Raw genomic sequence first — 11,195 nt, 5'->3', positions numbered from 1 at the left:
AAGCACCAAAAGTGTCACGTGAATATGCCGGTTTACAACGACTATGGTTGACCGAGATTCGACCATTCGTGGGCGAGGTAGAAAAACAAATTTCGCTGGGGCATCGGAAAGACTGAATGCACCATGGAAGGCTGTGGTCAAATTCTCCTTTGCATAACAGTTCTCCTTTCAGCGAAAATGGTCCCTAAAAGAGGGCCCATTTCCGGCTCTACCATGACCTGTGGTTCTGGCTTACGTCGTCGGACTGGAAAATTTTCTCGAGGGCCCTTTTTTAGACTCTGACGTTCCCATTCACTATAGTACCAGAGAAATATAAGGACCTGTAAAACCGCCTTCAGCTTCGTGCACACATTGAAAAGAATCTCGCCCCATATTTGCTTCACCATAATTCACATTATACCATATTTAGTCAAGCGCATTAATTAAGCTCCTCCAATAAGAGACAGGTGAGAAAGTGTAGAATACCGTAAATTACAGACGCAAATGGTTCGTAGTCACATGATCTAAACACCCGCTAAGAGCGGCAACGGTTTCCCCAAAATATGAAATGGGATTTGGCTGCGCCCGGCCGCGACTTTCACACTGGCAGTTAGATACAAAGTTAGACCGACCTGTTGCATCTTTTCTTCAATAGCGTGGTCTTCGCATTTTATTCTCTTACCATCTCCGCATCACCCTACAGCTGCTGCGCCCTCCTACACCGACCCGGTACGTGAAACGTGATGGCGACTTTCACCTTCGGCCGATACAATCCAGGATGAAACCCTTGAAAAATCACCCTCCCAAGTCTTCTCGCGATACAAAGATAATGCCCTCCTGGAGGCGACAGTTATGCAGCCAATGAGAAAGAGGAGGGACCTTGGCGAGACAAAGGTGTTGAAAAAATGAGAAGGCTTAAAAGTTGCAGGCGATCGGGATTTCTGCAGGATAATCTATTTATTAGATATCTCGGCGTGGACAATGAAGGTGCCGACGGTGCTTTCATGTGCTTCTTGGTAACACGGCTTTGCAATAAATATAGCGAGTTGTGCACCTCCGGCGAAGAAAATGCAACGCAGCTTATCGACCTTTGCGCCGTCGCAGTTGTCGCATGTGGACGACGCCATCAAGCCTCCTTTGGTCTCTACCGGCCTCGCTGCTCCTTCTCCTCTGCCTACTACAGAGCCAGCACCTCCCCGGGAAGGCGACAGTAATTGAATTTCAATCTGAGGAAACAAGCTGCGCAACCTCATTCCAGGGCTCAATACTATTTTTTAGTGGGGGGAGGGGTTCTCCACAGAAGTTGGTATGTTATTCAGCTTCGAGCTTCGAATAGACAAAGAAATCAGGCAACTGACACAGATGAGAAATTGGCCAAAGCAGAGAGAAATTTGTGGATACTCAGACCTGAAACTTCGTTCATATCTACCCAGATGCTAGCAGCTTCATACCTATCTACAGCTTTCAGCTTCAAGAATAGTTGTCCCTGTTGTCCGTTTGGTGGGTTTCAGGTGCTAGTATCATCCCTGCTTCCGGACTCACAAGTCGTGTGATGAGACGGTCTCGTCCATCGGCTGCATGCTGGTGAAGATAGTAATGTCGGTGGGCTCGCGTCCGTTGATACCATGCATATCGTACGGACAACTGCTCACTGCAATTATCGCGTCCTTCTCCGCCTTGAACTCGATATAGTCTCCAGGCTTGCTAGGATTCAGACGCTTCAGAGTGTAATTCGGCGTGTTCATAAAGATGTTGAACGGCTCGGGTACCTCCAGATAACTGCCCATGCCATACGGCTTCATCACCTCTGCAATATTGCCGGCGCAGCTCCGATGGTTAGGGCGGCCTGCTTTCTCGTACAGTTCAGGGAAGCAAGACGGGAATGTCATATCGTGTACCCTGACCGTATCGTCTACGACCTGGAAGATAGGCTCGTCTTTGTTGGTCCAGAGGTACTCGCCCTTTTCGGGCGGGACGCCGATTAGGCGGCATCTCGTATATGCCATGGAGAGTTTCTCAACGAAGTTCGTACCCTTTACCCAGGCCACAAGGTCCGTAACCTGCTCGCCGTAGCCGTCCACGACGCGGAAGTGTTCGCCTTTCTCGACCTCGAAAGCAAAACCATGTCCACCTTTAACGATGTGCTTCTTCGGGGCGGAGCTGACATGGCTGGGACGAGTATCATCGGACTGAGCCTTGATGTCTGGAAAGGCTGCTAACTTGGAGTCGTGAAGGGATGCCATGGTGACTTTCTTTTGGAGTTTAAGCTAAGCTTCAGCGTCCCGGAAACGCAGGTGGAGTCTTCCTATCTCGCCACTAGATCCGCATAATCGACAGGTGACAGATGACAGTGTGCTGCTAATATTGGCGGGAAAGCGCCAGTTTGGTTGTGACGATGTGAGGCAGGAGACGGGAAGCGTGGGAGACACCAGTCCCTACATTTCAGTGAAGCGTTCTCACCGCTTGCTTTCAGTCGTCTTTCACGTAAGTCCGTTGATGGGCTTGGCGGATGTTGACCTCGGCTAGAGGTATGCGTACTTAGTGTCAATCGGCCGTTAGGATTGTTATGGGTGTCTGTGCTGCCGCCCGCGGTCCACATCTGGGTCTGGTGCACCTAGAGCGCGTGTTTCTATGGACTGTCTCTGGCCCTGATTTTTTCGGCTGAAGGTCTTCTTAGAAAATGCTCATCATACCTCCACAAGCTCAGTTAATAGTACAAAGGTCATCTTTCATTCATAGGTTTCCAATTATCCGGGATTACGCGCGCGAACTCCCCAGGCTCGGACTTGCCCTGCTCATGTATGACCTCAACTGTGATATCCTTCCTTATGATCATCTCCTGACTGTTATTGTCACCATCGTCACATGCGGCATCCTGGTCAGTCCTTGTGCTCGCGAGCTTAGCATTCCGCTTGACCCTCGACGTCAGCTTCGTCATCTGGTAGGCTCCACTGCGATTGGCGCTCTCTGCCGTGCTGCCGAAGTATCCGCCGTTGTAGAACGTGATTAGGTCGAGTACGAGTCTGCGAGCGGTGGGAAGTGTTGCTCCGATGACAGCGTAGCTCATCTCGGCTTGTGTCCAGCAGATATATCTCGATTCACGCAAGGTCGGGTCGGTTGCGAAATCTGCTTGATCGAAGCTGGCGAGGCGCAACCCAGTGAGTACGATAATGCTGTGTGTTACGTCAGCAACTCCCGAAGAACGTCTGCGATTGCTCGGAGCCTTTAGAGGCGACTTGACGTACAGTAGTCGTAGAGCAAAGGGTGCAACGATTTCCAGCTTTGTCTCGAGCGGTTTGCGAAGTTTCAAAACAAGCCAAATTGGTGCAGCAAAGATGGCGACTTCAAACAAGCTTGAGACAGCCCCTTGGACCTCCCATCTGAGAAACTATCTTCTTGTCAGTATTCCATTAAACCAACATGTCATGTGAATTTGGAAGAAACCGAGGAAGGCTCACCCATCCTGAACATTTCTGGTGAACAATCACCCAAGGGTGGGATAAATCACACTGTAGCGCAACGGCGAGCACAAAGACAACCGTTGTTGCCGGTACCATTCCCACTAAAATTGTACAATACCAACGCATATTCGAACCCGGAGCCATTAGTCTCCGAAGAAACAGAATGGTGGAGACCTTGGAAAGGTCGAGAGCGCATAGATAGAGTAGGTTGCTCATGTAATACGACTTTCAGAATGACCATTAGGGATTTATAGTTGGAGTCAGAGTCCTGGACTTACTTTTTCGATGCGAGCTTGCAATTCTGGAGAAATCAACTTGATTGGCGTTCCAAGGCCGTCTGCGCACGCGGACAGGATCAGCGAAGCTTGCACGAAAGCGACACCCTAAACTCTCGGTGTTAGCCGTGAAAGAAGATAAAACTCTGGTCAGTTGGGCAAACCGTTGATATCGTCAAAATTGTATCGTCAAGTGCCCATCCCAGACTGACGAATTTTCGAATCAGCACTCTGGTCACCAGTGCCACGAGCATGAACGAGATGCCCATCGCTGCCGCGATGATAATCCAGGCGCGATGGTCATTGTCCGTAACTACCGCAAATGGCGGGTACTGGCCTGAAGGAACAGCAGTGTAAAGTGGTACCGCCGACATTGTTAGTCGACAAAGAACTGTACTTGGAGATGTGCACGCAGCAGACCTAAGGTGCGCAGAGGTTGATAAATGTCTCCATGGCTTCCAGCGCCCCCTTTAAACTTTGGTTAGGCAAATCCCCGCGTACGCTATTAGCGAGCTTTAATCAGACGGCGTACGGAGAAGGCACAGCCGCCTGCCCCGTGCCGTCCGGACCCGCCCGCGATAACAAAAACAGGGGGCAGGAATGGGCCAAACAACCTTAGCTGCAGATCTAAAGCATCAGCTAGGACGGGGAAATTGTACCGTATCCAGCCGTTGCTTCAATGCCATGCGAGCCAGGATCGGCCACCACTCATCACTTCCATAAGATGAAATACCCTCACCCCGAGTCGGCCTCTCCTTTTCTCCGGCTCAACATACTGTAAATTCGAGTGTCGCTAGGATTACGCTTAGGCTACGCTTTACCTGGTATAGTAATCAGTGAAGCAGCGAGCTGGCACTATCTTTGGCGGCCTGTTGAATGTGGATAGCAGAGAGCGGAGGGATTGGACATCCCAAAACAGCGAGTGGAACATGTGGCTATTGTGTCTCACCCCACGTGGTCAAAACGGATTCATCGGGGGACCGCCGGGGGGGTTAAAAACCTTCGGTGTCTGCTTTCCATTGCCCGCTTCGAAACGTCGCATTCTTCCTCTGTGTTTTGCTACTCTCTCCTCTCCTTCCAGGTTCACATAAGGCCATGTCGAAGTCAGAATCACCTCGAATCGCTGAGTTACCCGATGACGAAGCCGACGCCTTGCAAGGCAGCCATGTTCCGCCCAAGTATCGAGGAACGGCGATCGATCGTCAGGACATGAAGATGCTCGGCAAGAAGCAGGTGTTGCGGCGGCAGTTCAGGTTCTCGACAATGCTGGGCTTTGCAAGCACCGTCATGGTCGCATGGGAGTTCGTTCTTGTCGTCTCTCCCTTCGGTCTGAGCGATGGAGGCACACCGGCAGTGTTCTGGGGCTTGCTCTTGAGTCCGATTGTCATGTTGCCCGTGTATGCGAGTCTGGCCGAGGTAGCCTCGATGAGCCCGACAGCGGGAGGCCAATATCACTGGGTGTCGGAGCTTGCACCTCCCAGGTTTCAAAGGGGCCTCAGCTACTCGGTCGGGTGGCTGATCGCCTTAGGCTGGCAGGTATTCCTCTGTAGCGTCTCCTTTGAGGTGGTAAGTCAACACTTGTGTCTCGCTTTGGCTTCGACGCACTTTTCAAGAGCTTGTGCTTACTTCTCGGCTGTAGTCCACCCTGATACTCGGCCTTGCGACGCTCAATTTCCCGGGATACACAATCTTGGCCTGGCATGAGACCCTCCTCACGATCGCCATCGTCGTCTTCTGCGTTCTTTTCAACATCTTCCTCGCCGTTCGACTACCGCTCATCGAGGCCGTCGTCCTTATCCTGCACGTTCTCGGAGTCTTCGTCATCATCATCCCGCTCTGGGTGATGGCTCCACGTGGAAATGCTCACGAGACAATCCTCCATATTACCAACGACAGCGGGTATAGCGATGAAGCTCTTGCTGCAACGATCGGCTTTGTACCTATGATCGGCATGCTCATCGTAAGTAGAAAGCACGTGAGGATGCGTGAGGCGTTCTGTGATCTATTGCCTAATATTGTGACAACAGCTGATTTTTTGCTTTCTTATGCTTGTAGGGCTACGATTGCACGATACACATGTCTGAAGAGACTCAGGATGCTTCAAGGACCATCCCGCTGGTCGTTGTCTGGGCAGTCGCTTCCAACGCACTTATGCTGATTGTGGTTGGCTGGACATACATCTTCTGTCTCGGCGATCTCGACAGCGTCCTCAACTCCGCGACCGGTCAACCCATGATTCAAGTCTTCTACAATGCTACCAGGAGCCATGTTGGCACAAGCATAATGGTTGTCGTCGTCATCGTCATCTTTATTTCGGCTTGCGTTGGACAAGTTGCAACGGCATCACGACAGATGTGGTCGTTTGCACGTGATAAAGGTAAGGTTCATTTTCGCAGCCTCCTCTTCCCTCGTGAGACGGCATATCGTGTCTGCGCGTTGAGACGTCTGCTGAATATCTGTGGATTTGACAGGCTTTCCGGGTTCCTACTGGCTCGAAAAAGTACCGTCAAGGTGGAACATCCCTCTCAACGCAATCTTCGTTTCCGCGATAATCACCTCGTTACTGTCACTGATCAATCTTGGTACGAACTGCCTCTCCCTATTTCTGAGTAATCTTGAAGCCGAAGGTTTACTGCGAGTCGTTACTCCCGGCTTAAGGATTCTCTCGCGGGCCAAGAGATGGAGAATAATCCTCGCTTTATGCCACGAGCGGGAGTGTTACTTCTTCTGCACGCGGCCAATGAAACACGGGACTAACATTGGATGTGCAGGCTCTTATACCGCGTTCAACGCGTTCAACTCACTAGGCACGGTCTCAATCTTGTTCTCTTACACCATCACAATCGGCTGCTTGATCTGGCGCCGTCTTTACGGTAAGCCACTGCCACCGCGACGTTGGTCTTTGGGGCGCTGGGGACTGCCAGTCAACATTATCTCGCTTTGCTTCACGACTCCCATGCTTTTCTTCTACACGTGGCCGTTGTACCACCCGGTCAATGCACAAAACATGTAAGTTGGATCTTTCCGCCGAAGCATGATTGGGCAACAGACTAATGACTTGACTTTGCGTGCAGGAACTGGTCATCGACCATGTTTTTCGGTGTGTTGATAATCGCTGCGATCTACTATATATTCAAAGGAAGGCATGAGTATGTAGGCCCTGTGGTGCACGTGAAGCGTGAAGAGTGAAGGGAGGGGAGCATGTGGGTCAGGTCTTGGCACGCCTTGGCTAGATAAATAGCACTTGCCTGCGCGTCCGCGTCCGCGTCTCGGTGAACTAGTCAATCGACTCTCTTTGCGCGCCTCGGTCTATCAGAGCATTACAGCGTCGCGAAATAGAGGATAGAATGGAGTGCCCTGCAGCGGACGATGCATACAGTGTCTGATAGCTCTGTGACCAAGTGTTCCTGATGCTGATGCCAGATTGAAAGGTTCTGCAAGCCCCTGCCCCAGTTAAGACAATCGTCTATGCTTGCACGCTACATATCTCACTTCAGCTCCTGTCAAAGCCAGTTAACTTACTGAAAATCCGAAGAAGAGGAAAGGGATGGGGAATTCATAGATCACACTCCGCCCTGGAGAGGCATTGTGACTTGTTCAGCTGGACATGACTTTAGTCTCGTGCTAGTATTTGAGATACGTCGAGATTAGCTGCCGCTTCCTCAAATTTGCATGGTCACTCAATGCGTTGTCGCTTGATGAAAATGCAGGACTTCCGTTACTCTGTGTCGAGTACCCATGGCGAGAGTGCTTTTGAAGATCCTATCTCAACCTAGTTCATGGTAATGAGGTGCTTGTCGTCGCGTCCCAAGATGACGGCGACTAATTTGCATTGAGATAGGATTAACTAATCATGCTCTATATGGCCAAGACTATCGCTCTTCGAATCCGGCCAGGATATTACCCGTAGTTCCAGCGAACGTTTCAGAATCACAAACCTTTTTTGACTGGACGATTCGGGAATTCTAGAGGCTGGAGTCCCAACGCCCGGGTGCCATCTGCATCAGATGATGTGCGAACACTACGAATCCATACGGTTGCGAAGTCCAGATACGCCAACAATGACTATCAATCCTTTCGCAGCTCCTCCCGTACAGAAACATCGAGGTGGCCGGATCTAAGGTCCATCTTGCCAAACTGTACGGTGGCTGTTATCAAGTATGAGCCAAACGATTTCGCAGGGAGCGATAATCGCTGCGACTGGGATGGTCAGCTACATAATCTTGGGGATAGTCTTGAAATCGTATGCTTAGGCTCGTTGAGCGTGAACATTACCTGTGGTTCTGGTTCGTCTGGCTCGTCTGGTGCGGCTTCTACTACCGGCTCGGCCAGGGACCCGATGCACCGTGGCCCTGAGGCGTTGACGTCGGAGACTGTGTGGCTCATAAAGATAGATAATGTCATGGATATTGAAGAACATGGTCAGAAGACGCGCAAGGAGCGCTATAAAAGGCGCACACTAGTATCGCGTGCCCGGTCCTTTTATTAAAACACCATCTATTATGAGAATGTAGTAAGTATGGCTAAGCATTCCGCCTAAATCATATAGAGGAATCTACTAAGCAGTGATCGGCTAGTGTTTATGAATATTTATAGATACTGTACGATTAATCACCCCATCAAACCTCAGCATATCTCAACACGGGGTGATTATCACGATAATCGCCTACTACATCCTAAAGTAAAGGTAAACTTCCCTCTTGAGATGCATATGGCTGAAGCGGTGTTAACTTAATCTTCGCAATCCTTAGCCGGACGAGATTGCGATCGCCCTCGAGATTATCACCTACGAGCGGATATATAGCCGTCCCTATCATACCGCAGTCTAGAGAGAGTGTGTAACGTAAAATGGTTTTCTCTACCTAAACGGTCTATAAAAGCTTCTATTAATCTCCTATAGGCGATAGGGAAGCGGGCTAGACCGGGACTTTATGCACTTACCGCTCCTTAGTATCTAGGTTAGTGACGCGCCTTTCGACTTCAGTAATATCCTATATAGTATTTACTAAGAGCTACGCATAACCATTATCCATTATAATTTCCGGACTATCTTCCTTTATCTAGCGAGCGTAAAGTTTCCTTTACTTCCGGTGGAACTTTTCTACGCGGGCGATCTAATCCTCTAGAGAGTCGTTCTTGATAAAAACGAACTATCCTTTCCTAATCACTAAGTCACAATCTAAGCTATTAGTAATGGGACCTACGTTAGAGCTCGTAGATTCGCTTATATCTTATGGTACTAGGAGCGTTATTGTAGCCGTCTGAAGAATATTCGCTATCCGTTAAGGGACGGTATGTGAGGGTTTGGAAAGAGTTCTGCAACTAGCTAGCCAACCTAGTAATAAGGAGGATAAATCTGAGGAGAGAGAAGGAAGGAATAGCTATCCTTCCTTTCTCCTTATATCCTCTAACGCGCCGTAAGGAGGTAACTATTATCCTCACCTCCTTACTCCTTTCCTTACGTACTTATTCTAGCTCCTTACCTTCCCTTACGTACTTATTCTAACTCCTTACCTTCCCTTATATACGATATCTTAGCTATTAGGACTTTATATCCCTTATACCGTATATATCTTAACTAATTAGGAGGTAGTATTTCGCCTATATATTATATAGGTAAATCTTAACTAATTAGGAGGTAGTATTTCCTAGCGTTAGTCTTAGCGCTAGTTCGCTAGAACTAAGCCTTCTCCTAGGTTTAACCTATTATATCACCCCCCCCCCTCCTTCTATACTTACCTAGGAAGTCTTGTACGTGTCTAGCGCGGCGGAGTCTTATAGCGCGTCAATTAGTTCCTACGTTAGTTCGGCGTATCTAGTCTATTTTATTAAGTATTACTTCTAGGATCCTCTTCCTCTTTATATAACCCTATCTTCTAGGATCGCCTTTACCTTATATTCTTTATCGTCTCTAACTATTACTAGCGTAGGCTAGTTATCGTCCGTTCTCTATAAGTCGAGAGGGTCTTTTAAGGCTATATAAAGGAGGTCTAAGTAGAAGATATTATGAATACCTAGCGAAGTGTTTAGGTAGTAGCTATAAGATCTTACTACCTCCGTAACAGTATACTTTATATTCTTCTAGTCTAGTTTCTTATTAATATACGTTATTTATATATTTCTTAAGTTAAGCTATACCTTATCGCTAACTTAGAATTACGGTACTTATTATCGTATTTAATTCGTTCTCTCCTCCTACTCCTACTACGCGATAACTATTAAAGACTACGCCTATTCTCTTATCTCTTAGAGTTACCGTACGATAAAGTCTACTTATTATATAGGTTCTTAAGGAGTCTCCGCCGTACCGGGGGGTTCTTATATTTAAAGTAGCTTAACGTAATATTTATATAGTAGGAAGAACGAGCTTACTCCTATAGAGTATACATTACGATTATTAATTACTAGTTCTACTATAGATAGGAGTTCTACCTAGTCGTCCTATTTTCTATTTATAAACATATAAAGGTACGTTTTAATCGTTTAGTTTATTTACTTAGTAGATCTATCTATCTCCGGGTAATAAGCTATAGATAGTCGCTATATAATACCTAAGAGTTAATAGATCCTTTTCTATAGTATACTTATGAATTAGGAGCCGCGATCTAATATAATTACTAATAGTAGTCTATATTACTAATAGAATGTCCGTAGGAAGACTCCTACTACGTCTTTTAACTTAATTATACGTAACGGTTTAAGTAAGACTCCTTTCCCTAGTTAATCTATAATAACTATTAAGTTTATATAACCCTAACTTTCTAGGAGTTCTATAATAAAATCGACTAATACTTTCTTCTATAGTTAATTAGGGATTAAGAGAGACTTTAGGAACCCCTATTTTCGTTCCTTCTAGGCCTTTATCTATCTATAGACGTCGTAGTTCTATATAAACCTTTAAATATCTTATAGTATATTTAACTAGAAGAACTACCTTACTATTAAGGCCGCCGTCCCTTCTTAACTTAAGTAACTAGTAACCTTTAAGTCGTATACCTATTAAATAATTACTATATAGAGAGTCTCTAATTCTAGTACCTAACGTCGTCTCCGAAATAGTAGTTATCCTTCCTTATTAAGGGTATATTCTATAATTAATACTTTTAGACCTAGACTAGAGAGGAACGTATAGGCCTCTCTTTATATAGACTTAATAGTCTTCCGATATATCTAGTTATTCTATTAAGTTAATCTCTATTATTCTTTAATTAACGGTCCTTTTATCGATATTATATTTACTTATAGTACTTTAGATCCTATTCTATCTAATATCTCTAGCTTAATAAGGCGTACTATATAATACCGAAGTCTTTTGTCCTCTTAGTCCTAAGGTATATCCTACTCTCTCTAAGAGAGGGCGTCCGCTTAAATATTTTACCTTCCGGGGATATATAAGATCGTAAAGTTATATCTTAATAGGATAAGGGACTAACGTATTTATCTCTTAGTGAGTTTTTATATAGATATAAAGTATTTAAGG

General features: G+C 46.8%; 4 protein-coding genes across 4 annotated transcripts; 2 read left to right on the top strand and 2 right to left on the bottom strand.

Moving 5' to 3' along the window:
- The first annotated feature begins 568 nt into the window (after window positions 1-568).
- Window positions 569-1,582, top strand: PV07_00133 (uncharacterized protein). The gene is made up of 2 exons (XM_016386554.1): window positions 569-1,285; window positions 1,363-1,582. The coding sequence occupies exon 1, from the start codon at window positions 885-887 to the stop codon at window positions 1,191-1,193; it is 309 nt and encodes a 102-aa protein (XP_016253482.1). The 5' UTR covers window positions 569-884; the 3' UTR covers window positions 1,194-1,285; window positions 1,363-1,582.
- PV07_00132 (uncharacterized protein) lies at window positions 1,382-2,400 on the bottom strand. The gene has a single exon (XM_016386553.1). It carries the CDS (start codon window positions 2,220-2,222, stop codon window positions 1,518-1,520), a length of 705 nt encoding a protein of 234 aa, XP_016253481.1. The 5' UTR covers window positions 2,223-2,400; the 3' UTR covers window positions 1,382-1,517.
- Window positions 2,401-2,551: 151 nt separating this feature from the next.
- PV07_00131 (uncharacterized protein) lies at window positions 2,552-4,125 on the bottom strand. Its single transcript, XM_016386552.1, has 5 exons — window positions 3,880-4,125; window positions 3,719-3,823; window positions 3,438-3,665; window positions 3,225-3,367; window positions 2,552-3,152 (listed from the first exon to the last, which is right to left on the bottom strand). The coding sequence occupies exons 1-5, from the start codon at window positions 4,087-4,089 to the stop codon at window positions 2,702-2,704; spliced, it is 1,137 nt and encodes a 378-aa protein (XP_016253480.1). The 5' UTR covers window positions 4,090-4,125; the 3' UTR covers window positions 2,552-2,701.
- A 631-nt stretch (window positions 4,126-4,756) lies between these two features.
- Window positions 4,757-7,109, top strand: PV07_00130 (uncharacterized protein). Its single transcript, XM_016386551.1, has 6 exons — window positions 4,757-5,281; window positions 5,355-5,675; window positions 5,771-6,092; window positions 6,187-6,297; window positions 6,487-6,724; window positions 6,790-7,109. Exons 1-6 carry the CDS (start codon window positions 4,811-4,813, stop codon window positions 6,902-6,904), a joined length of 1,578 nt encoding a protein of 525 aa, XP_016253479.1. The 5' UTR covers window positions 4,757-4,810; the 3' UTR covers window positions 6,905-7,109.
- The last annotated feature ends 4,086 nt before the right edge of the window (window positions 7,110-11,195 follow it).

The sequence above is a fragment of the Cladophialophora immunda genome (assembly GCF_000835495.1).
Source record: "Cladophialophora immunda strain CBS 83496 unplaced genomic scaffold supercont1.1, whole genome shotgun sequence".
Classification (NCBI taxonomy): domain Eukaryota; kingdom Fungi; phylum Ascomycota; class Eurotiomycetes; order Chaetothyriales; family Herpotrichiellaceae; genus Cladophialophora; species Cladophialophora immunda.
This window is presented reverse-complemented; position numbering and strand designations above follow the sequence as displayed.